Source organism: Pan paniscus, chromosome 5 (assembly GCF_029289425.2).
Source record: "Pan paniscus chromosome 5, NHGRI_mPanPan1-v2.0_pri, whole genome shotgun sequence".
NCBI lineage: Eukaryota > Metazoa > Chordata > Mammalia > Primates > Hominidae > Pan > Pan paniscus.
Window position 1 is genome coordinate 117063614 of NC_073254.2, and position 27687 is coordinate 117091300.

The window sequence follows — 27687 nt, forward strand, 5'->3', positions numbered from 1 at the left end:
TTGCTGGCTGCTCCTTCTGAACCTTCCTTGCTAGTTTTTCCCAATCTCCCCAATTTCTTAAAATTACAGGACTGACCCAGGTTCAGTCCTTCCACCTTGCTGTCTCTATTAGCTTCCATGGTGATCTCACAGGATCTCACACATACATGTATTCCTATATGATGATGTATTATATAGGGTAATATATATGTATTCCTATATGATAATGTATTAGAGTCCTCCAGAGAAGCAGACCCAATAGGTTGTATATATAGAGAAAAAAAGATTTATTATAAGGAGTTGGCTCATACGATTATGGAGGCTGACAAGTCCCAAGATCTGCATTTGGCAAGCTGGAGACCCAGGGGAGCCAATAGTGTTGGGTTTTATATTTTAACTTTTACTTTAGGTTTAGGGGCACATGTGCAGGTTTATTACGTGGGTAAATTGTGTGCCACTGATGTTTGCTGTATGAATGACCACATCACCACGTAGTGAGGATAGTACCCAACAGGTAGTTTTTCAACAATGGTGTAGTTTTACTGTCAGCCTGAAGGCCTGAGACCCAGGAGAGCCGATGATGTAGTTTCTGTTGGAAAGCTGGCAGGCGTGAGACCCAGAAAGGGCTGATGTTTCAGTTCAAGCCTGAAGATGGCATGTCCTAGCATGAAGACAGTCAGTAGAGGGAATCCCCTCTTTTTCAGTCTTTTGATTCTATTCAGGCTTTCAACTGACTAGATGAGTCCCATCTACATTAAGGAGGACAATCTGCTTTATTCAGTCTACTGATTAACATGTTAATTTCATCCAGAAACACCTTCACAGACATACTAGAATAATGTTTTACCAGATATCTAAACACCTGTGGCAAGTCAAATTGGCACATGAAATTAACCACCAGAAATGATGACTGACAAATTTATATTTCCGAATTGGACTTCCCCTAAAATTGTGAAATCATATATCCAACAGCCTGCTTATCTTCTCTAGTTGGATGTTTAAGAGGCATCACAAATCTAATGTGTCCTAAATCAAACTTCCAGTTTTCTCCCACAAAACTGCTTATTGCACAGTTTTTTCAATTTCAGTTAATGGCAACTGTCCAGTTAATGCAGGCCCCAATTATCTGTGTCATCCGTGACTCTATTTTCTTGCATCCAGACTGCTGGCAGGTCCCCATAGCTGGACCTTCAAAACATATCCAGACTCCAGCCACTTCTAGTACTACCACCCTGGTCTAAGCTACCATTATGTTTTGCCTGGAGTTTTGCAGTATCCTCCTAGTCTGTTTTCCTTCTTCAATCCTTGATGCTTTGGAGTCTGTTTCAATACTGCAGCCCCAGTGAACCCACTGAAAACACAAATTGGATTGTCACTTCTGCTCAAACCCTATGACGGTTTCTACTCTTATGCAGAATAACAGCCAGAGTCTTTAAGGGTACATGATTCTACATCATCTGTCATCCCTCCTACAACTCTCAACCTCCATCCATTCCAGTCACACTGCCCTTCTTGCTATTCCTCAGACAGGCACCTGAGAATCTTTGCACAGCTGTTTCCTCTGCCTGGATTACTCCTCTAGATAGCTACATGACTTCCTTCCTTGCCCTCTGCAGGTCTTTGCTTAAATACTGTATTACCTTCTCAGAAAGGAGGACTCTAGTTTTACCTGTGATAACACCTAATTTTTTTTTTTTTTGAGATGGAGTTTCACTCTTGTTGCCCAGGCTGGAGTGCAGTGGTGCGATCTCAACTCACTGCAATCTCCGTCTCCCAGGTTCAAGCGATTCTCCTGCCTCAGCTTTCCAAGTAGCTGGGATTACAGGCGCCCGCCACCACACCTGGCTAATTTTTGTGTTTTTAGTAGAGATGGGGTTTCATCATGTTGGCCAGGCTGGTCTCGAACTCCTGACCTCAGGTGATCCATTGGCCTCAGCCTCCCGAAGTGCTGGGATTATAGGCATGAGCCATGGCGCCCAGCCCTGATCACCTAATTTTTAAAGAAGACTTGTATTAGTTCATTTTCATACTGCTATAAAGAAATACCTGAGACTGGGTAATTTATGAAGGAAAGAGTTTTAATTGACTCACAGTTCCACATGGCTGGGGAGGCCTCAGGAAACTTACAATCATGGCATAAGGCGAAGAGGAGGCAAGCACCTTCTTCACAAGGTGGTAGGAGCGAGAAGAGAGCAGGGGAAACTGCCACTTATAAAACCATCAGATATCATGAGAACTCACTGACTATCATGAGAGCATCATGGGGGAAACCGTCTCCACAATCCAATCACCTCCCACCAGGTCTCTCCCTTGACATGTGGGGATTATGAGGATTACAATTTGAGATGAGATTTAAGTGGGGACAGAGATCCAAACCATATCAACTATATTCATATACTACTAAATACATATAATTTAGAAATTGTAAAGACAAAAAAGCCACCATTTAGGTTTTTTAAAACATTTGAAGGCATAAGACTGGTTAGCAAAAGATCTTTCCCCTCTGGGGTTTTGGACCATATTTTTTCAGCATTGACAATCTATAAACTATAAGCTGACAATCTATAAACTGAATTTATAGATACACTTGTAAATATAAAACTGATCGGTGTAACTTCTTTCAATTTCACAAGTAAAACTGATTTTCTTTAAAACTAAATATATATTTTTTGTTTTTATCCTTACAGAAGCTGCTGTGGGGGTGGGCAACACAAGGATGGCTCAGAAAATTTGGGTCACTGTCTCTGTTTTCTTTCTACACATGACAGTATGGCATTACTGATGCTGAGATTCATTTAAAATCCAGGGCAACAAGGATTGTACCCATTCCTTAACATAGAATTTCTTGAATTCTTAGTGGATGCATACTGCTGAAATGGAGATTTAATTGTAAGTCCCAAAGACGTGTCACCCAGCAGGCTTTTCGCTGTTTTCTCAGATCCAGCTGGCCTAGTTCTACATGGATAGTATCACCTGAAGCCACTAGAGAACTAGGGGCCAGGAAAATCCTTGGCTAACTAATTGGGAACCTAATGTGGTAACTGTGGTCTCTCTTCTCTTCGACTTGTAACTCTCTGGAGATACTAGAATCTGGTTCAGAAGAGAGTCCTGAAAAGCTGCAATAGGCTCATCTTGTCTTGTCCTAAAGCAATTGTGACTTTTGAAAAATGTATGAAAAAATATTCTACAGTCCAAGGAGCTGTAGAAATTGACAAAAAATCATCCAGAGATGAAAATGTGCTCAATTTCTCACCTAAATCATATTATACTGTTGTCTGTGAGTAGAAGTTGGCATTGTCCACTTCGTGTCTGAGGATTAATCATTTAGGTAGTATCTGTTAGGAAGAGGACTTAAGAAATAGCTTCTAATTTTAGTCAGAAAAAGTAGCACTATTAATAGCGGCCTTGACATTCTGCAAAGCCAAATTAAGCAGTCAACCTGGCATTTTATAAACAGGCTGTTACAGAGCCTCACATCTGGTAGATATTCCATAAGTATTAATTGCCTGGCTGACTATGAGCAGCCACATAGCTGCTGTAATAGAGTCTGCACATGGTGGTGGGATAAGGCTGATTCTGATGTACTGTGGGACAGGACCTTGTGAACATGAAGAAGTATGTGGGTTTTTGTTGTTGCTTTTTTTTTTTCAAATTAAATGACTTCATAATTTCCTTTTGAAACTGAGCACATTTCATTAAAAATGGATTTCCTTTTGTCAATTCAAGGTAAGTTACCAGGTAACAGTGATATTGGCCAAATGTTACCTCTTTTTTAAATAGAAAGCTGAGAGCCATCTAAAGAGCCATCATCATATTCCTCTTTAAAATTATTTGAATCAATGCCAGAGAAATTGTTAACATTTCAGTCATTCATTTAATTTTCATTATCGCGTTTATAGTTAGCTCATTGTCTTCATTATAGTGAATGGATGGATAATGGTGAAGTCTGGTCTACATTTTATTCTTTTATTTAAACTGATTCACATCTAGTAAATGTAAGTATTATGAAGCTAGAAAAATAGTTTTAAAGTAATAATAGCTAACATTTTTTATCATTTACACTGTGACAGTCATTGTGCTAAGCCCCTTTATATGTATTTGTTTCAAATATATATTGAAATATCACTTTATTTTTCTGCCATATCTTTTCTATGCTTTTAAGATTATAACTTTTATGCTGTTTTATTTAAAGTAAAATTTGCATTCATGCTTATTTGATCTCAGGTATACAGTCAACCTCAGCTTCATCCAAAAGAAGACCACATGTTTAAAGGATAATAAAGCTGATGGAATTTTAAAATTCTTAAAAATTAGTGTTGAGTGAAGGCAGATGTTTTACAAAAGAGGAGAAGACATCTGATCCTGTGAGCCTGATGAATTGGTATAAAGAATTATTGGAATCTGTAGAAATGCCATGATTCTGTTTATTGTCTTTGTAAAAAACTGATTTGGAATGAATTGTCCATAGAGTGGGATGATCCAGCTGCTTGTTGAATTGGTTGCTTTTCATTAGCCCATCTGATGTTGACTGCATTCTGGGCTTGCATGCCTGAACTCCTGAAAGATTGAATTATCAGCATGCTTCTCACTCAGAGAGCTGTGACTCTAATGAGAGATTTTCATATCAAATCATTCATATCACTTTATAATCACAATACAAGTATTAGATGCTTTCTGATCCTGCTACAATTATGGGAATTAGCTAACTTCATGTGAAATTCCAGTAATAGATATTAATGCATTTCTCAGGTAGGCAATGAATATTCATCCTTCTGAGGTCAACTGTGGTTTGAAGAAGTGGAGGAGAGGAGGTCTGTAAGTCTAAACACAGCCTGATTCTGTTTGTCTTTCTTTGAATTGAAGGGCCTACCAGTTTCCCAGTTTATCTGGCAGTCTTTCCAACTTGAGAGGGAGGCACCTGAGTAGGCACAGAAGAATGGTGGTGAAGGGCATGGGTTCAAGTCCCGACTCTCCCTCTTACCAGCTTTATTGCCTTGAACCGTTTGCTTAATTTCACTGGGTCTCATTTTCTCATGTTTAAAATGAGGTAATAGTAGTACCTGACTTCACAGAGTTGTGAAAATAAAACTTTAATTCAAGTAGGACTCTGACACAGGACCTGCCACATGGTAAAGGCTGGGTAAACATGAGTTGCTATTGTCATTGTTCTCATTATCACACCAGAGCTATAGGGAGGCCCTAGAAGAAAAAACTATTTATCTTTCTTTTAATGATGGAGCAAAGCTCATTTCACCCAAGAGAAAATGAAGATCAAGATGGGTAATATGTAAAATATAATTATATAAATTTTGAGAAATAAATACATTATATATATATAAATGTTCATAGGATTAAAAGAAGTCCATCTAATTATTTTTTAAAAGGTGTTTGAAAGCTTGTGGATGATTCTTAAACCCTTTTGTTTCCCCATTTTTATAAGATGTAGAGACTTTGTATTAGCCTGCATGGACAAAGCATCAAATGTGTTTGCAGAAAAAGTGAGCTTGATGGGAGGATTGCTTGAGCCCAGGAGTTCGAGGTTGCAGTGAGCTATGATCATGTCACTGTACCCTAGCCTGGGTGACAAAGTAAGACCCTGTCTCAAAAAAAAAAAAATTAACTCGAACATTTGGGAAGACTTGGACTCTTCATATTCGTTGAGCTGACCTGTTCTTAGATTAGGAAGGTGCCAGGGAAATGGTTGCTTAGCAACTAATGGGGTTGAATGAAACAGTCTGTTAGCTGGGCTCTTGCCCTGTCTGTGTGCATGCCTAATAAAGGAGATGGTCTCCAGTGGGTATTGCTTGACTCACAGCTGTCAAACAAAAGTGATGAATAAAATGCAAGATCGAAGGGAGGGTCCACACCTGGACTGGGCATCTATATTTATGGTCATATACCTTCCTTTATGTTAGATGTTGAAGAAAAAGTTATTAAGAGAGGACATTAAAAATAAGAGAGGGACTGTTGAAATTGAGGGTTAAAATTTTAAGAGCGATCATTAGTTTACATTGAGTTTTAAGAGACTAAGATAATAAGTGATAACTGAGGAAATTCCACACTATTATCTTCAACATTCTTCTAAAAAATTCTCTATAAAAAAGGGATAACAGGGCTGGGCGTAGTGGCTTACACCTGTATTCCCAGCACTTTGGGAGGCCGAGGCAGGTGGATCATGAGGTCAGGAGTTCGAGACCAGCCCGGCCAATGTGGTGAAACCCCGTCTCTACTAAAAATACAAAAACCAGCTGGGCGTGGTGGCATGCACCTGTAGTCCCAGCTACTCAGGAGGCTGAGGCAGGAGAATCACTTGAACCGAGGAGGCAGAGGTTGCAGTGAGCCGAGATTGTGCCACTGCACTCCAGCCTGGGCAACAGAGGGAGATTCCCTCTCAAAAAAAAAAAAAGAAAAAGAAAAGGGATAACAGATCTTATGGATGACATTGTGAATTCTAGGACAGAAATTGTGTGTTTTAGTACTTGTCTGCTCCTGGTCCCTATTTATACCCATGACAGACATTATGACTAGATCTTGACCACTCTCACTTGAGCTGGATGTGGCCTTACAGCCCTCAACGGGGCTCCAGGAAGCCATTACCAATATCAGATTGGGCAGGTAAGAAACTTCATTGTCATTCTTTATGACAAATTGAAACTTGTTAAAAACTTCTACTTTTTGAATTCCATAGGAATATTCTGAATGATTTGTGTCAAAAGCAGCTTTGAGGTAGCCACATGAAATTCGTCTTAAGGAAAATTGATAAGAAGGAAATGGACCAGAGAAAATCAACCAAAATAATTGGGGGAAAAGGGAGACAGTGTGAAAGATTTTCCTGAAAGTTCTTACCACTGCCACCATTCACAAGCTTAGGATGATTTACTCTTTCAAAGACCATGTCCTTGAATCCACTTTCTTTCTTTTGAAATACCTTTTATTTTCTGTATAGTAATCACTCCCACCCCTCCAAATCTAGGGATCAGTCCTCCCATGCTGGGATTTGGACTCAGGCCTTCTGCCCAGCCTACAAAACTTCGAGCATTGGCTTCAAGCACTAACATTTTATGACTCCGAGAATTCAGATTAGATACTATTTCCAGTAGGAGACTCTAGAGCTGTTACTGTATATATTTGAAAGGCTATTAAGCAGAAAAGAGAGTGAACTCATTGACCTTCTCCTATGACCAAGGGGAGAAAGCTATCAAGAGGGTTATTGGAAGTCAATATTTTGAAGGTTTTACTAATATTTCTCCAGCAAGGGACAGCCTGTCATGAAAAATATTAGGTGTCTCATCACTTCAAGTATTCAAGTATGCAAGGAGTGCTGCAAGGCGGGGAGGACTGACTACCCCAGCTGTGCTTCTCAAACATTTATGTGCATGTGGTTCACCTGGGGCTCTCGTTAAAACTCAGCTTTCCCATCTAGTAAGTGTCGGGTAGGAGCCGAGATTCTATATTTCTTACAAGTTCCTTGGCAATACCAATGCTGCTATTCCAGGGACCACACCTTAAGTAGGGAAGGGCCAGTGATCTCTAAAGTGTTAACATTCCAAAATTCTATTTGCAGAAGAGAGGCTAGAGTTTAGTCTTGCTTCTTACACACACCCAGCACAGCTTTGAAAACCACATAGGAGTCTCTTCTGGTCTTAGAGAATTCTCCCTGAATTCCTATCATATTTTCCTCAGTAAAGAATCCCCCTCTCTGTCTCCTCAGTTGCTTCACTTCTTTCTGCAGGCTTTCAACCTTTTCTGATATCACTGTTCTCTAAATAAATTTCCTTTTTTCATATTTTCTCTGATCCATGCAGACTCTAATCGCAACTGCTCAGTCATTCCTTCGTGCAAGCCCCAAATTCTGTCTTAGGACAGCTGTCAAAATTCAGGAAATCTAGGTTATGTCTCAGTTGGGGTGTCCTTAGAAGTTTGTGAAGAGCAGGATTGTGCCATTGGCTGCCATATGAGAGAGATCAAACAGCCTCTTCAATTAATTCGATTCATTCAATAATGGTTTAGCAAATGTATTCAATAAGAAAGAGTAAAAGTGCCATCCCTAAACATCTGAAAGAGGCAAATTTGTGATAGATAAAACAATGGACTTCTTTGTATGGTGGGTAGGAATGTATTGTGATCCCACGTTCAGGGGATACAATTAGAAAGTAACAGAACTACCAGAGGAATAAGGAGAACCATAGGGATCTGAGAGGGCAACCCAAGGCTGAAGTCAAATGTGTGGATGCCACTTTCCAGAAGACAGAAAGACTGGCAAGGACAAATTTTGTGAGTTACCCAACTGCATGGTGAGCAGCAGTTTCTGGCCTTCACAATTACCATAACTTTGGCTAAGAAACGACTTGATTTGTGTCCTTTTTTTATTCCACCCTTTCCTCTCCCAGAAGACCCAGGTCGTTGAAACATGGCCACATTCAGGAGGAGGAGAATTCTAAACAGACAGGATAAACCATAATGATGCTTGTTTTGAAGAGCTCATTATCACTGTATAGTTAATTTAGGAAGCAACTGTGCCAAGAGCAAAGCTGTGAAACGCAGCTAGATCCTTTAAATAAACAAGCTACATATTTGAAGATTTTAGAAAAAAACAATATGTAACATAATTTTTAGCATATAAGATGGATCTTTATGTGGTTAAGGTGAGGGAAAATTGGTATTTTACAGATATTAATTTGTGTTGCCTAATTATATTTACAGTAATATAATTTTACTGTTTTAGTTTGTCTTGTGATATTTTATTCTCTGACAGTATTATTATACTATGGGAGGAAAAATTAAAACAATTGTAAAGAGGAAAGAAAACCACCAACCAAACATCCTCACTCTTTCATACCATTTAGCTCTCCAGGTGGATTGGGTTATTTTCTTCATTTGCAAGATAAAGGAGGTAAATAGTCCAATTTAACTGTGATTGGGACCCTCCTCTCCCTAATGGAAGGGAATGGACTATTGCAGTTAATTGAATGGTCTCATTAACTGAGATTTACTACCCATTCTATATGTGAGGTGTAAACAAAATGTAATAAAGGCTAATAACCATTAACACTAAATTGAGCAAAATGTAACCTTTGTTGATTCAGAAGTTAGTTCAAATCTCTGTAATGCCTCATGGCCATTGTAAACATCACTAATTATGTAACAGTGGGCATATAGAAGATGTAAGATGTAATGGATTTACTGTAATCATTGCGAGTTGCTCTTTTCAATGACTTCCTTAAACATGTCTTTTTACTTTCATTTAACTCTGTTTAATGCTTATAAAATGTAAGGGTTGAATGTACCTCCAAACAATTCAGTTATTTCACCTGTAAGATTATTTGTATTCTTGATTAAATGGGAGTCGCAGTGGTTTTGCCTGTGTTCAGTGTAACTCCAAAGCTGCACATAGTTTGCCAGGTAAAAAGATCATATTTTACTAGATGCTTTAAAAAGTCTATCATCTGCCATTTTACTTATCTATGAAGATGTAGTAGAATTTTTGTCAGTTTTGTGTCGTAAGGTACCACCCTAAAATGTAGCTGTAACTAATCTTGTGTCTGCATGACAACTAACATGACTCAAGAAAACGTCACATACTGTGATTTTAGGACTCAATTTGCATCACTTCTATGTGAAATAAAGAGGGAATAACACACCATAAATCCACACCTCCCTCTGTGGTAGGCACTTAAAATGGATTATATACTCACAAACTAGGTTTTCAATTAGAAAGGTTTCTTGTTGGTGGCAGCACATTATCAGCCACAAATGAGCTGTGATGACTGTAAATCTCAGCCTGGCCGAGGCTCTCCCAAAGACAAAATCTTGTGAACCAAGCATGAGTCTGTGCAATGCTTTCATATTTCTAAGCAGAACTTTATCCCATGCTTTGGCAGAATGTTGTGACTTGATAGAGAACATTGACATATGTTCTTTTTTTTCTAAATGTCTAGCTTTGAACTCACTTGTGTTTCTCAAATGTTTAGCTTACAGTAGATGCTCTTTCTCTTTAGTTACGATTTTACATTTTGGTATCTAAAACACCTTACATGCAGAACATTTTCTGTTACATAGAATGAATTCTTTTTGTTTATGACACTGTAGGGTGGTAGGACATCATCTGCAGATGAGTTTTGAAGATCATATTGGTTGATTCATTCATTTTCTGTATTTATTGCATGTATGCACTCCTAGGATCTGGGGGCACCACAGTGAGAAAAGGAGATATGGCACTTGCCTTCATGGAGCCTGCAGTCTATCTTTTCAAGATGTTATATGCTTAAAAATATTACTGCTGGTCTCATCACCTCTTTTGCTGCCAAGGAGACTTTGACCTTCCTCCTGGTCTCTAGCAGGTCTCTGGACATTGATTCACTAGTTCGGATAGACTAGGCAACTGGTGTTTCACTGTACCAAATGGCCAAGTTCTTCCTTATCACCAAGTGGTATCCAATGAGGCTCTTCCTAATTGTGATGTCTTTTAAATGTATTATACCCAAGACATTGACCTTGATATAATAGTTCCCCTTTTTTAATCTTTAGGTTAATTCTAGTTTTTAAAAATTATAAGCATTAAGTTTTCAACATTTTTTTTTGAGATAGAGTCTCACTCTTTTGCCCAAGCTGGAGTGCAGTGGTGTGATCATGGCTCACTGCAGCCTCAAACTCATGGGGTCAAGTGATCCTCCTGCCTCACCGTCTTGAGTAGCTGGGACTACAGGTGCAGACCACCATGCTCAGCTAATTTTTTTTAATTGTTTGTAGAGATAGGGTCTTCCTATGTTGCCCAGCCTGGTCTCAAACTCCTGGCCTCAAGTGAACTTCCAGCCTCAGCCTCCCAAAGTGGTGGGATTATAGACATGATCCACGGTGCCTGGCAATGTTAACTTTCTAAAACAGTATGATGTGATGTCAAAGTGGAAGTTCTGTATTTATAGAAGTGGTGGTGATGATTTTTATAATGGGGTCATTCCATAAAGTAGAAGTCTAGGAGTATGTTGCAAAAGTAAAGTCCTGAAGCCAGAGATAGGGATTTAGAGTGAGACTGTCATTTGGAAACTATTTGAAATGAATGGATTTAGTCAGCAGTTGAGTGGAGGGTGCTGTTTCTCAGCTCTCGTTTCAATTGGAGTCAAAGGGAGACATGGGACAGTAAGACAATCAACCTGGATTATAGCGACAGTTTCTACCTATTAAACATTTACTATGTGCCACATATTATGCCTAACATTAAGCATAATTGTATTTAAACCTATGACAACCCTGTGAAGTTGGTATTATTCCCATTTTACAGATAAAGAGCCTGAGGCTCAGAGAAGGTAACAAATTAGCCAAAGTTTCAAGATAAATTGCCCACATGACTAGTAGGTTATAGAACCGGATGTATCTTCCTGCATAGTTCTGAACATTAAAAATAAAGTTTTTAAAAGGGAGTTGTTTGAAATACATAAGTAATACATGTTCATTGCAATGATCCAAAAGATACTTACGTGAACAGGATAAAATTAAGTCGCTTTTTTCCCTCTACAATCGTACTCTATAATATAGCAATTATAGATGCATTTAATTGTATTGATATAAAATGATTACCAATATGGTGTTCCTTTATTGCTCATACAAACGTGCAAATATAGATATACAGTATTTAAGGAATTGTGTTTTCCTCCCAACTCTACTAACTCTCTGATGAGGATCCCTATTCTATGCCAGTGTTATCCTGATTACTTTTGAAAGACCCTAGAAATGTCGATTTTTAAAACTCCTTTGGCAGCCTATTTTGTTTTTTTAACCTTTGTTCTCAGGAAGTTTTTCCATTTCATTAACCCAGATCATTCTTCTGCAGTTTAAGCTATTTTGAGTCCTGCTGTATATACGGGATTGGTGGCAAGCAGGCGGTCAGCACATCAGGGGCAATTACAACTTGGAAGATCTGAAAAAAGAACTTGGTTGGTGTGGGGAATGTTAAAAACTTAACCACTCATGTAATAAAAAGCAGACACTGAAAACAACTGAAATTTCTTTCAGGTTCTTTCAAGAAGTTCAGAAGCAAATTCAACATTTTATAAACTTAAGGTTTTTATTTAACTGATCTGTTTTTTAATTTTGGAATTTCAGGTAATCTTCTGCAAATGCATAAACAAAATCTACTTAACTCTAAAGGCAATTTCCTGTTAGCTTTTTTTTATCTATAGCCACACTTGATTTAAAAAAACAACAACAGAAACTGGTGCTTCTCCTAACATATCAATCCTTTTAGCCAAGGAATACATAAAAGAAACTTCACTACATTTTATTGTTACCACAAAATATAAATTTTACTAAGAGCTTGCCACATGTCAGGCACTGTTCACTTTGTATGTATACTTAATAGACCCCAGTATAGTGTCAACATAACTTTTATATGTACTGGGAAACCAAAACATATGTCTGACTCACTGTATTATGATATTTGCTTTATTAAGTTGGTCTGGAACTAAACCCACCATATGCCTATACAAGTGAGATCATTCAATATTTGCCTTTCTGTGTCTAGTTTATTTCACTTAGCATAATGTCGTCCAAGTTCATCCATATTGTTGTAAATGGCAGGATTTTCTTCTTTTTTAAGGCTAAATAATGTTCATATGTGTGTGTATGTCTCACATTTTCTGTATCCATTCATCCGTTGAGGGACATTAAGATTGTTTCTGTATTGTGGCTATTGTAAATAATGCTGTAATAACCATGGGAGTGTGGCTATCACTTTAAGATACTAATTTCATTTTCTTTGCATACATACCCAGAAGTGAGATTGTTAGATCATAAGCTAGTTCTTTTTAAATTTTTTTTAGTACCCTCTCTACTGTTTCCCATAATGGCTGTACCAATTTACATTCCAACCAACAATAAACAAGGATTCCCTTTTCTCTACAACCTCACCAACACTTATCTTCTGTCTTTTTGGTAATAATTATTCTAACTGGTGTGAGGAGACCCCTCATTGTGGTTTTTACTTGCTTTTCCCTGACGATTAGCGATGTTGAGCATCTTTTTATATACCTGTTGCCCATTTGTGTGCCTTCTTTGGAAAAATGTCTATTCAGGTCCTGTGACCATTTTAAAATTCAGTTATTTATTTATTTATTTATTTTGCTATTGAATTTTGAGTTCCTTAAATATTTTGGATATTAACCCTTTATCAGATATATGGTTTGCAAATATTTTTCCCATTCTGTGGGTTGCCATTTTAATCTGTTGATTCTTTCCTTTGGTATGCATAAGGTTTTAGTTTGATGCAAGCCCACTTATTTTTGCTTTTGTTGCCAGTAGTTTGGTGTCGTATCCAAAAAATTATTGCCTAGACCAATGTCAAGGAGCTTTTCCCCTACATTTTCTTCTGTATTGTTTCAAGTCTTACATTTAAGTCATTAATACATTTAAGTTAATTTTTGCATATGATGTGAGATAAGGGTTCAATTCTATTCTTTGGCATGCGGATGTCAAGTTTTTCTTGCACCGTATATTGAAAAGCCTGTCCTTTCCCTATTGTGTGTTCTTGGCACCCTGTCGAAGATCAGTTTACCATAGATGCATGGATTTATTTCTGGGATATTCTGTTTGTTGGTCTATATATCTGTTTTTATGACAGTACTATACTGTTTTGATTACTGTAGCTTTGTAATATATTTTGAAATCAGGAAGTGTGATGCCTCCAGCATGTTCTTTTTGTTTAAGATTTCTTTGGCTATTCAGGGTCTTTTGTGGTTTCATTTGATTTTAGCATTTTTTTTCTATTTCTATAAAGAATGCCACTTGAATTTTGATAGGGGTTGTGTTGAATGTATAGATCATTTTGGGTAGTATGAACATTTTAACACATTTTTTTCAATCTATGGACATGGATGTCTTTCCATTTTATCTGTGTCTTTGATTTCCTTCACCAATGTTTTATAATTTTCAGTTAACAAGTCTGTTACTTCTTTGATTACATGTATGCCTAAGTATTTTCTTTGTTATTGTAACAAAGATGGTTTTGTTAAATTTCTTTCTGATGGCTTTCCTGTTTGTGTACACAAATACCACTGATTTTTGTATGTTAGTTTTGCACCAAAAAACTTTGTTAAACTCATTTATTAGTTCTAACATTGTTTTTTGGTTGAATCTTCAGGGTTTCCTACATATATAATCATGTTATCTGTGGAGGTAATTTCACTTTTTCCTCTCCCGTTTGGATGCTTTTTATTTCTTTTTCTTGTTTAATTGCTCTGGGTAGGACTTCCAGTACTAAGTTGAATAAAAGTGGTCTCTCATCTTCTCTTGCCGTCTTCCTTTGTTATCTGATTATTTTTGTAGTATTTGCCTTGATTCTTCTCTATTTATCTTTTGTATATCTATTATAAGTTTTTTTCTGTGTGGTTACCTCAAGGCTGGCATAAAATGTCTTGTAGTTACAATGGTCTATTTTAAGTTGATAACAACTTAACTGCACACAGAAATTCCACACTTTTACCACCTCCCCCAAACTTTGTGTTTTTGCAGTCAGAGTTTAATTCTTTTTATATTGTGTATCCATCAACAAATTTTGGTCTTTTATCTTTTAAATGTTGGGGTAAAAGTAACTTACACACCACCATTACAGTGTTACATTATTATATATTTGTCTGTATATTTACTTTTGCCAGTGAGATTTATGTTTTCTTATGCTTTCACGTTACTGTTTAGCATGTTTTTGTTTTCAATTTGAAGAACCCCCTTAGCCATTTCGTGTAAAATAGGTCTAGGAGTGACAAACTCTCTCAGTTTTTGTTTCCCTGGGAAAGACTTTCTCTTTCATTTATTTTTAAAGGACAGTTTTGCCAGATATTGTATACTTGGCAGTTTTTTTCTTTCAGTATTTTGAATGTATCATCCCACTCTCTTCTGGCCTGCAACATTTCTACTAAAAAAAAATCCACTGATGTCTTATGGAGGTGGTTCCCTTATACATGACAAGTCACTTTTCTTTTGCTTCTTTCAAAATTCTCTGTCTTTAACTTTTGAAATTTAATTATAATGTATCCTGGTGCAGATCTCTTTGTATTCAACTTATTTAGGATTCTTTGGGGTTAATCAATCTGGATGTCCACTTCCTTCCCTGATTTAGAATGTTTTTGGTAATTATTGCTTTTCAATAATCTTTCTTCTCCTTTCTATTTCTCTTCTCTTTATTAAGCTTTCATAATCTATATCGGTTTACTTGATACTGTTCCATAAAATCCATAGGCTTTCTTTACTCCTTTTTATTCTTTCTTCTTTTTTGTCCTCTGACTGGATAATTTTAAACGACCAGTATTCAAGTTTACTAATTCTTTCCTCTGCTTGATCGAGTCTGGTATTGAAGTTCTCTGTCGCATTTTTTAATTTCATTTATTGTGTTCTTCAGCTTCAGAATTTGTTTGCTTCATTTTTGTGGTTTACATTTCTCTAACTTTCCCTTTCATTTATGTATTACATAAAATTTACATTTCTCTAACTTTCCCTTTTGTTTATGTATTATTTTCCTGATATTATTGAGTTGTCTATATGTGTTCAGTGATAATTTCTTAAAACAATAATTTTGTCAGGCAATTCATAGGTCCCCATTTCTTTGGGATCATTACTGGAAATTATCATATTCCTTTAGTGGTGTTATGTTTCCCTGACATTTCATGTTCCTTGTAGCCTTGCATTGGTGTCTGAACATTTGAAGGAGCAGTTACATCTTTCAGATATTACAGACTGGCTTTGGTGGGGAAGACTTTCACCTGAGGTGTGATGATACCTGAGGTGTGATGATGGGTGGGGTGTGTGGTGGTTCTTAAATAATCACCTGAGGTGTGATGATGGGTGGGCTGTGTGGTGGTTCTGGGTCCACTGCAAGTTCTGAGGAATGTGCAGGGGCACTGGTTTTGGGGATTGTGTGACACTGTCATGGTGCATGGGGGTGCCAGGTCCTGGTGCAGGTGTAAGACAAGTGACATCACACCCAGGTGTGGGCTCATGTGAAGCCGTACCAGGTGCAGGGTGCCAGAGTGGCCCCCTCCAGCTCCAGGGGATGCAAGGCATGGGCTCCAGGCATCTCTGTCAGCTGGGGTTTGTGTTGGTAAAGACTGGGGATCTTTAGCAGCAAAGACTGTAGGAATCCTCCTGCTCTTTTCCCCTACGGGGGGATATAGTGGTCAAGGCAATTTCTGTTGGCACTAAGCTGTACTATGTGGAACATCCTCAGTTCTAAAAAATGTTCAATTTTTAAAATTTATGATAAAGTAAATTTCTGAAAGTTAAATACATTATGAATGTTAGCTTTTTAATATATCAAATATAATTGAATATATTATATGTTAAATACTCCCAATAGCTTTAAGATATTTTGAATGTTATTTTATTTTTTCAAATTGTATTTAAAATATATTTTAGAAAATTTCTTAAATGGCAAGAGAGCAATAATTTAGTGTTTCTAACAGTAAAAGGTTTAACTATAAATTAAGCTCTCAAAAATAATCCTTTTCATTATGAAAACATAAAACTCTCTAATGCAGTGAGATGGAAATGAAGATCTCTACAAGGAATAATGGGTCATCAGTTTATATTGTCCATCTTATACATAATAATTTAAAATGTATAGACTTGTGAGGATAAAAAAATACATTTGTTAAAATCCTATTAGTTCAATAGTACAAAGAATATAAAATACCTAGGAATCAATTTAACCAAAGAAGTAAAATATCTATACAAGGAAAACTATAAAACACTGATGAAAGAAGATGATGCCAAAAAAAGGGAAAGATACTCCGTATTCATGGATAGGAATAATTAATGCTGCTAAAATAACAATACTATCCAAAGTAGTTTACAGATTCAATGCAATCCATATCAAATTTTCAATGACATTCTTCACAGAAATAGAAAAAAATCTTAAATAGAAATGGAACCACAAAAACCCCAAATAACCAGAGCCACCCTGAGCAAAAAGAACAAAGACATTACACTATCAGATATCAGAATGTACTACAAAGCTATAGTAACTAAATTAGCCTGGTACTGGCATAAAAACAGACACATAGATCAATGGAATAGAATAGGGAACCCAAATATAAGTCCACACATTTACAGACAACTCATCTTTGCAAAGGTGCCAAGAACATACAATGGGGAAAGGACAGTCTTTTTAATACACGGTGTTGGGAAAATTGCATAACTATATGCAGAAGAATGAAACTACACCCTTATCTCTCACCATACACAAAAATCAAATCCAAATGTATTAAAGACTTAAATCTAAGGCCCCAACTATGAAATAACTAGAAGACAATATTGGGGAAATGCTCCAGGACATTGGTCTGGGCAAAGGCTTTTTGGGATTCAGACCCCAAAAACACAGGCAACCAAAGCAAAAATAGACAAATGGAATTTCATCAAGCTAAAAAGCTTCTACACAGCAAAGGAAACAATCAACAAAGTGTAGAGCAAACCCACAGAATGGGGACAAATATTTGTAAACTACCATCTGACAAGGGATTGATAACCAGAATATATAAGAAACTCAAACACTTCACTAGCAAAAAAAAAAAAAAAAAACAAAAATCCAATTTAAAAATGGGCAAAAATAGATATTTCTTAAAAGAAGATATACAAATGTCCAATAGATATATTTTTAAAAATGCTGAAGGTCACTGAGCATCAGAAGATGCAAATCAAAACTACAATGAAATGCCTCACCCCAGTTAAAATGGCTTTTATCAAAAAGAGAGGCAATAACAGATTCTGGCAATGATATGGAGAAAGGGGAACCCTAGTACACTGTTGATGGGAATAAATTAGTACAGCCACTATGGAGAACAGTATGGAGGTTCCTCAAGAAACTAAAAATGTAACTAGCATATGACTCAGCAATTTTACTACTGAGTATATATTCAAAAGAAAGGAAATCAGTATATATATAGATATATATATATACCTATATATATCTCCAAAAGAAAGGAAATCAGTATATCTGCACTCCCATGTTTATTGTAGCACTGTTCACAATAGTCAAAATTTGGAATTGGGCTGGGTGCAGTAGCTCACACCTGTAATCCCAGCACTCCAGCACTTTGGGAGGCTGAGGCAGGTGGATCACTTGAGGTCAGGAGTTCGAGACCAGCATGGCCAACATGGTGAAACCCCGCTCTACTAAAAATACAAAAATTAGCCAGGTATGGTGGCACGTGCCTGTAGCCCCAGCTACTCAGGAGGCTGAGGAAGGAGAATTGCTTGGACCCAGGAGGTGGAGGTTGCAGTGAGCTGAGATCATGCCACTGCACTCCAGCCTGGGTGGCAGAGCAAGACTCTGTCTCAAAAAAAAAAAAAAAAAAAAAAAAAAAAAAGAAAATGGAATTAACTAAGTGCTCATTAGTGAATGAATGGACAAAGAAAATGTGGTATATGTACCCAAAGAAATATTATTTAGCCATAAAAAAATGAAATCCTGTCATTTGCAGCAATGTGGATGGAATTAGAGGTCATTATGTTAAGTGAACTAAGCCTAGCACAAAAAGACAAATATTGTTAAGTTGTCACTCATATGTGAGAGCTAAAAAAAAGTGAATCTCATGAAGACATAGAGTAGATTGGTGGTTACCCTACCCAGTAGGCTGGGAAGGGTCGTAGGGAGGGGGAGGATGATGGGAATATTGAATAATGAGTGCAAATATACAGTTTAATAGAAGAAATAAGAGCTAGTGTTAGATCAGTAGAGTGACTATAGTTTACAGTAATCTATTGTACACTTGAAAATAGCTAGAAGACAGCCGGGCGCAGTGGTTCACGCCTGTAATCCCAGCACTTTGGGAGGCTGAGGCAGGCGGATCACAAGGTCAGGAGTTCAAGACCAGCCTGGCCAATATGGTGAAACCCCATCTCTACTAAAAATACAAAAATTAGCCAGGAGTGGTGGCGGGCACCTATAGTCCCAGCTACTCGGGAAGCTGAGGTAGGAGAATCGCTTGAACCTGGGAGGCAGAGGTTGCAGTGAGCCGAGATTGCGCCACTGCACTCCAGCCTGGGTGACAGAGTGAGACTCCATCTCAAAAAACAAACAAACAAACAAACAAACAAACAAACAAACAAAAAACAAAGAAAAGAAAATCGCTAGAAGAGAATAATTTGAATGTTTTAAGCATAAAGAAAAGACATTTTAAGGTGATAGATATCTCAAATACACTGATTTGGCAATTAAAAATTATGACTATATTAAATTATCGTATGTACCCCTGAAATATGTACATTCTTTAGGCATTGATAAAATTTAAATAAATAAATAAAATTGCTAAAAGATGAATATTGGTACATTGGCAAAAGTTAAAAAAAATCACATTTTTCAAATTAAAAAAATTCAGCATGAACTAAATACCACATAGCATAGTGAGGTTTTTTTGTTTTTGTTTTTTATGACTATAAAGTTAGCTAAACTGCAGAATCTCAGGGAACAGTTCCCACAAAACTTCTCTCATTATCAGTAAACAAAATTGAATTCTCTTTATATGTCTTAAGTCAAAGATTAATGGTGTACAAATTAGCATGGGGTTGTACTTTTTTTTTTGCCTTTTAAAATGCATTTGTTTTAATTTGTCAAGTTTTTGTCTTTTTAATTTCAAATTTTCATTTGACATACTGATTTGCAGTAAATTGGCCATTTGGAGAATTGGTTGGGGGCAAATTCACTTGCACTGAATAGCTGAGTCGTTCTCAAATTCAAGTGGGCATGAGAGTCACCTGGAGGGCCTATTACAGCACAGATTGCTGGGCCCTGCTTGGAGTATCAGGTTCAGTAAATCTGCATTGGGGCCCTGAGAGTCTGTACTCAGACACGTTCCCAGGTGATCCTGATGTCGCTGGTCCAAGGGCTACACTTTGAGAACAACTGAAACGGAGTGTGTGATACATGGCTTTGTATCCCCACCCAAATCTCATCTTAAATTGTAATCCCCATAGTCCCTATAATCCCCACATGTCAAGGGAGAGACCAGATGGAGGGTAATTGGATCATGGGGGCGATTTCCCCCATGCTGTTCTCATGATAGTGAGTGAGTTCTCACAAGATCTGATGGTTTTATAAAGGGCTCTTCCCCTTCCCTCGGCACTTCTCCTTTCTGCTGCCTTGTGAAAAAGGTGCCTTGCTTCGCCTTCGCCTTCCACCATTATTGTAAGTTTCCTGAGGCCTCCACAGTCATTCTGAACTGTGAGTCAATTAAACCTCTTTCCTTTATAAGTCACCTAGTCTCAGGCAGTTCTCTATAGCATATGAAAATGAACTAATACAATGGCAGATGAGAGGAACTAGCTGTTTCATTGGACTGAGGCAGAAAAAAGCAGAGAAGTCAGAAGATGAAGGCTTTTCATGTCCTATTGGGCAGGATGTTTGGCATTGCTGCATATAACTTGGTAGCAATGAGAATCCAGGACCAAGAGAAAGTGTTCGGTGGGCCTAAATACCATCACCTCAAAATGAGACTGTGTATTACATATAGAAGTACTGTATATAGTGAGGAATGCCATCCTGTGTGTGTTGTTATTGTAACTGTTCAGACGTCAAAATGATTTGCAGTGGTTTGTGTGAATGACACTTTCTAGAAGCATTTCAAAAATCAAAATCAGTTATTAATTTGTAAAACTTTTTTTTCCCCTAGTCTCTCTAGAATATTGTCTTGCTCCCTTGCTGTCAAAGTATCATAACTGTCTTTCTCCCTTTCCTCACCTCAGGCAATGTTCAGTCTTTGTATGGTGGAAAGTGGAGCTGATGAGGTTAATTTGCATGGTGTGACCAGCCTTGGCTTAAAGCAGGCTCTGGAGTTTGCATACACAGGACAGGTATGGTATTAAATGTGATCTGTAAAGTTTAACATTTTAACTACACCTAACCAAAGGAGATTATCCTTGAGGTATGAGATTTAGTTATTGTTCTTGTTACTTATTTTGATGTTAAAAATAAGATTCACATCCTCTTAATTTTATGACTAAAGTTATGGAAAGGTAAGTAAAGCAATTTGATTTTTTAATATGATCCAGTGAACATAGTATTTTAAATTTAACTCAGTGCTTGCTGGTGTAAGTTTTTGAATATCTTAAAGAACTATCATAAGGGAAAGAGTTTGCAAGATAATGGATTCTCATTGTTATCACCGAAGTTCGGTGACTCAATCATGGCTTTATTGCCTTAAAAACAAGACAAAAAATTTAGAGCCCCCAAAATTTATGTCCAACATCTTGGTACCATGTCTTCCACATATCTCAGAGTCAGAATTGAAGGCATTTAGATTAGTAGATTGTGATGGTTTGAAATCCTAATACGTTAATGACTAAAATTGTTATAGGATTTATAGAACATCAGAGGATATCCATTTGCATTTGAGAACTACTCAAATAAATCAATTGAAATACAGACTGGATGTTTAGCTCCCCTTTTATAAATTGTTGTTCTTTAACACCATTTCATCCAACGTGGATTTAGTATCTTCTATGCTAAAATGAAAGTGTCTTCTCTTGAGAAGCTCACATCCTAGTGAGAGAAAGACAGGCAAATACATGATTAAAATCCTCACTGGTATTGGAGTTATAACAGAAGCAGAATACAAAACAGAGTGGGAGAAGGATGCATGTGGTCAGGTGTGGCTACCAGTACACAATTTTACAGATAGGATGGTATTTGTGTCTTGAAGAATGTGTGGGAGCTCATTTTTCTACTGAATTTTATTTTTGTTTAATTTTATTCTTAATTAGCAAATAATAATTGTATATACTTATGTGATGTAAATGTGATGTTCTGATACATGTTTACAATGTGGAATGATTAAATCAGGCTAATTAACAAATTTATCACCTCACCTACCTATTTTTTTTTGTGGTGAAAACATTTAAAATGCACTCTTCTAGCAATGTTGAACTATACAATGCATTATTATTTACTATAGTTACCATTCTGTGAAGTAGATCACTACAGCTTATTCCTGCTGTCTAACTGAAACTATATACCCTTTGATCAACATCTCCCATTAGCCCATCCACCGCTGCTACAGTTTGGATGTTTGTCCTCTCCAAATCTCATGTTGAAATTTGATCCCCAGTGTTGGAGGTCGGGTCTGTAGCTGGATGTTGGGGTCATGTTGATTGATTCTTCATGAATAGACTGATGCTCTCCCTCAGGGTGTGAGTGAGTTCTCACTGTTAATTCCTGGAAAAGCTATTTATTAAAAAGAGGCTGGAACCTCCTTCCCACTCTCTTGCTTCCTCTCTTACTATGTGATCTTGGCACATGCCAGCTCCGCTTCTCCTCTGCCATGAGTGGAAACATCCTGAAACCCTCACCAGAAGCAGATGCTGGAGCCATGTTTCTTGTTTAGCCTGCAGAACCATAAGCCAAATAAACCTCTTTCTTATATAAGTTACCCAATCTCAGGTATTCCTTTATAACAACTCTAAATGGACTAAGAAAACACCCTCCCCTAGCCTTTGGTAACCATCATTCTACTTGCTACTTCTATGAGTTCAACTTTTTTAGATTCAGCATATAAGTGAGATCATGAAGTATTTGTCTTTCTGTGCCTGGCTTATTTCACTTAACATAATGTCCTCAAAGTTCATCCATGTCATTGCAAATGACAGGATTTATCTGCTTCTTAAAGCTAAATAGCAGTATGTTGTGTATACATACCATCTTTTCTTTATTCATCCGATGATGGACAACTAGGTTGCATTCATATCTTAGTTACTGCGAATAATGCTGCAGTGAACATGGGTATGCAGATGTCTCTATAGCATACTAATTTCAGTTCCTTTGGCTATTACCCAGAAGTGGGATTGCTGGTTCATATGGTAATTTTATTTTTACTTTTTTGAAGAACCTCCATACTGTTTAACATAATGGGTGTATTAATTTATATTCCCACTAACAGTGCACAAAGGTTTTTCTCCACACCCTCATCAATACTTGTTATCGATTGTCTTTTTTTATAGTAGGGGTGAGGTGATATCTCACCATAGTTTTAATTTGCATTTCCCTGATGACTAATGATGATGATTTTTTTTTCATATATCTGTTGGCCATCTGTATGTCTTCTTTTGAGAAGTGTCTATTAGGTCCTTTGCCAACTTTTTGATTGGGTTATTTATTTTCTCATCTTCTTGTGTTGGCTCTAGCTTTGTTCTTTTTGCACAAGATTGCTTTAACTATGCGAGTTCTCAGTTGTATTTTTTTTTCTTGTCTAATTTCTCTGGCTAGAACTTCCAATACTATGTTGAATAGAAGTGGTCAAAATGGGCATACTTGTCTTGTTTCTGATCTTAAAGGAAGAGCTTTCAACTTTTCACCACTGAGTATACTGTTAACTCTGGGCTTTTCAGATATGGCCTTTATTGTATTGATATACATTCTTTCTATGCCTAACTTTTTGAGAGTTTTTATCATGATAGGATGCTGAATTTTGTCAAATGCTTTTTCTGAATCTATTCAGATGATCGTATGGTTGTTATCTGTCATTCTGTTAATATGGTATATTGCATTTATTTATTAATATTTGCATATGTTGAATCATCATTGCATCCCAGGGATAAATCTCCCTTGATCATAGTGAATGATTCTTTTAATCATTCACTGTGCTGTTGAATGTAGTTTGCTAGTATTTTCTTGAGGAGTTTTGCATCCATGTTCATCATGGATATTGGCCTGGAATTTTCTTTTCTTGTAGTGTCTTTGTCTGGCTTTGGTATCAGAATAATGCTAGTCTCATAAAATGAATTTGAAAGTATTCCTTCTTTAATTTTTTGAAAGAGTTTTAAGAAAGATTGATATTCTTTCTTCTTTAAATGTTTGGTAGAATTCTGCTGTGATGCTATAAGGTCCTAGATTTTTCTTTAATGGGAGATATTTTTTATTAATAGTATTGATATAATCTCCTTACTTGCTATTGGTCTGTTCAGATTTTTTATTACTTTTTTATTCAGTCTTGCTAGGTTGTATGTTTCTAGGACTTCATCCATTTCTTCTAGATTATCCAATTTTTTGGTGTATAATTACTCATAGTAGTCTCTTATGGTCCTTTGTATGTCTATGATATCTGTTGTAATATCTTCTCTTTCATTTCTGATTTTATTTATTTGAATCTTCTCTCTTTTTTTCTTAGTCTGGCTAAAGTTTTGTTGATTTTATCTTTTCAAAGAATGAAGTCTCACTTTCATTAATCTTTTCTATTGTCTTTGTAGTCTCTATTTTTCACTAAGTTTTCTTTAGAGGCTTATTAAAATGTATGATATCATTTATTCTCTTTTCTGGAGTTAGTAAAATTTAAGATATGTGTCTTAGAATAATTGAGGCAACTCTGGCAGCTAGAAGAAAATAGTAAGTATAAAGGAAATAAGCCATTAATCAAGTAGAAAGTATAACAGGAGAAACAAAGGTGATGGATCACAAATTCAAGATTAGCCCAGCCAAATTTCAAGACTTAGGAAATTAAGGCAGGCCATTATCATTCACAGAGTTGCCAAAATATATTCCTAGTGAAGTGAGTAAATCATGTATTTTGTGTTTTTTGGTTTACAGATGTGAAGAAAGATACCATCTCTAAATTCTGTCTTATTATTTCTCTCTTTATACTTGAATTACATGCAGTCACATCTGTATTTGCCCATCTCTAGAGTAAGATTGAAAACCCATAGCTCTTACTTCATAGGTGTGCCATGGGATGAAATAGTAATTTTTTTTTTGTAAAACTACCCAAGTAAATAATATCTGCACTCAGCAGCATTAACAACTAAACGGTTTAAGCTTAGAGGCAATGGTCTGTAAAGCATGTTTGAAGTATTAGGAAACTCAAGAGCACAAATTCCTGGGAAGGCTGAGTTAAAATACACATGCAAATATATGTGGCTGCCTTATTGCTTGCTTGATTGCTTTGTGATTTCCTTCAGAATGGCTAAGTTGATGTGTATGTGCGTGTGTGTGTGCACGCATATGTGCATGTAATTCCTGTCACACAAAGGATCTATGAAATGTGAACTGAAGTGAAGATAGCAGAAAGGGAGCTGACTTTTTGAAGGTGAAGAAACCTACTTGGAAAGCAGGAAGATATTTGCAGAAGGGCAGCCATATCCCATTGCCCAGGAGTCATATCATATGCCTTAGGTGCTTAAATTCTACTTCTATGAGAAAAAGAAAGCCAAATGAGATGAAAATATATCTGGTATAAGTGCCTTTAAAAAGAAAGAAAGAAAAGCAAGTTCTAGGGCCAGATCTGGGGTTGCAATTATTCTGTCCAAACACCAGAGACTTATTCTGACTGTGCATCCACAGAGGCATATGACAGTCTGTGGCATACAGCAGTAATTCATCTGTTCAAATTGTGTGCTGAGAGGACAGGAAGGGGGCTGACATTTCCTGGAGCACCTTCTGAAAAAGCCAGGGGACAGCACTAGGCACTTTATGCGTGCTGTTTAAACTAATCTTTAAAACAGCTCTAAGGAATGCTGTGACCCCACTTGAAAGATGACAGGCCCAGAGAAATGCAGTGAATTGACTAAGATCATTCTCTCGTATATTTTGGCCCAATTAGTCAAACCGAGTCCTACTAATTTCAAGTCTGTTGTTCGTTTTTGATTATACTCTGTCATTAAGAAAAGATTAAGTTATGTTTGTTATACTTTGTTGAAGGAGGCAGAAAAGTGTTTGGGCATTTAGAGAGTCCACTGTCTTGGTGGTTTTCTCAACTTGGAAACTGTGCCTTTTCAAGTCAGTCCATGAGGGCTTAGACTTGTTCTCCCTATGTGATCACTCTTTGCCACAGAGTAGAAGTTGATACCTCTACAGCCTTTCTTGAACAACATCCAAGAAAATTTGGTTCTTAAACATCTTTAATTTGTAATAAATCTATTTTCCCTTTGAGACATGGACACAGCTGATGGCAAAAAGAATGAAGTTGCAGTTTATTTGAGATTGTTGAACAGCTGCTTTCTCTTACTATGGAATCGACATTAACATTAAGCAAAAAGGTTGGAGCATAGGAATGTGAGTGAAAGCATAATTCTTCAGTTTCTTAACTGTTATTTAGTATTAGGGACATTCACTGACATGTAGTCTTTAGCCATGATATGTATATAGATTTGTAAAAATTCAGGGTTAACATCGAGTGTATCTGCCTATAGCTATTTCTAACAGTTGATTATATGTTTAGTCAGTTGTAATATGCATAGTATGAAATGTACGTATTTTAAGTGTCTGAAAATTGTTGCTGTCTTGGAGAGGAATTGGAAGTATAGAGTGGGAGTGATGAATGAATGCCTCTAAGTGTAACAAGATGTGTGCATGTTCCTCCTACACATTGCTCTAAAGTGTAGCCTTCTTAAAATTGGCCTACAGATTTCATCCAGGAAATTTTAAAGAAAAAGCAAATTTTCCTCTTAATATTAATACATATTCTGAAAATGCATGCATTTCCTATCAAGTAGCAAACAGGGCTGCATAAGCATTCACTCTGCCTTTGCACTAATGAGAAATATGTCCTTCTTCTGGGCACACTGTGTTTGGGACACTGCTTGAATAGACCTTGGGATGCAGTGCAGTCTTCGTGGGTGTCCTTGCACAGCCATGCATGGAGGCCATTATTACAGCAGAACCAGTGGTGGAGGGCATAGAGGCCAGGCTGCTCTTGCTCTGCAGGGCTTGTTTTGGGAGCAAGGTTGGAAGCAAATGGTGACATAAACTGACTCTGGGCAGATCTGCCTTAGAGAGAAAAGGACAAAGTGAATCTAAGAAAATACAAACTCCAGTTACACTGGTGGGCAAGAGGGCCCATCCTGTTACCCTGGCCTCCCTTACTCTCCTCACTTTGAAACTGTGGCCAAGTTTTTTCATGTTTCAGACCAGTCCTGAGTAGAAGAGGCATGAGGAAGAAGGAAGAGAAATACTCTGATGGAAATGTTGCCTGGGAGATGGATCCCAGTCCAAACTAGACAAGAGGTCAGCCACCCGGGAGCAGGCAGGTGTTTTTAGAAAATCAAAAAGCAAAAACCAAAAAACCCAGCCTGACAGTAAAGAGCAGAAAACATCAAGACCCTTTCATAAAAAGAAGAGCCCTGCTTGGAAAGTAGAACTTCCAGCCTTGGGATAAGCCTTTAGAAATTTGAGTACCTTAGGACCGAAATGGAAGCAAATAGGACTGCGAACCACAATAAAGTTTATTGTTTAACACTCTGGCTATGATGATGTCAAGGAATATACACTATATGCCAAGCACTGTGATAAATACCTTACATGTAGTGGAGGAAGGGTTGAAACCTAGTTAGCTTCCTCTTAATTTCTGGGGAGCTCTCCTCATTTTCTGTCCGTTGGAGACTGATGAAGAGATTCCAGAAACCCAGTGGAGAGAGAAACTCTGCACCAAATGATAGTGACGTTTATAGTCCCCTTTACAATTCTCCACTTCCAGGCACTGCTAACTCTGTCAGCTGTGAACCAATTATGTCATATCCGGGCTTCTGAAGAAGGATGCCTTGGGATCTGTGTTCCCTTGCATTTCTCTTTATTATTCAGTAACTCCAGCCCTTGGCTTCTGAAAATCACAGAAGAACCCATCTCTTGGGGGATATTCACCCTAAATACATTTCTCTGACCCAGAGAATGCTTCAATATGATCTTTACAAGGAAATATTGTATCACCATTACTGTTCTTATTTTGAAGCATTTTGGCAATCAAGAAAACT

The 27687-nt window shown here is 37.2% G+C and overlaps 1 protein-coding gene across 15 annotated transcripts in view; it reads left to right on the forward strand.

Moving 5' to 3' along the window:
- Positions 1–27687, forward strand: part of KLHL32 (kelch like family member 32) — a 256154-nt gene that overhangs the window by 125693 nt on the left and 102774 nt on the right. For all 15 annotated transcript variants that reach the window (XR_008955686.2, XR_008955685.2, XM_057302567.2 and 12 more), the window contains one exon: positions 20701–20808. Coding sequence is in view for 11 of the 15 variants with exons in the window: in XM_057302567.2 (XP_057158550.1) it covers positions 20701–20808 (108 nt within the window). In the remaining 4 variants the exon portion in view is untranslated. The remainder of the gene's footprint in view (positions 1–20700; positions 20809–27687) is intronic.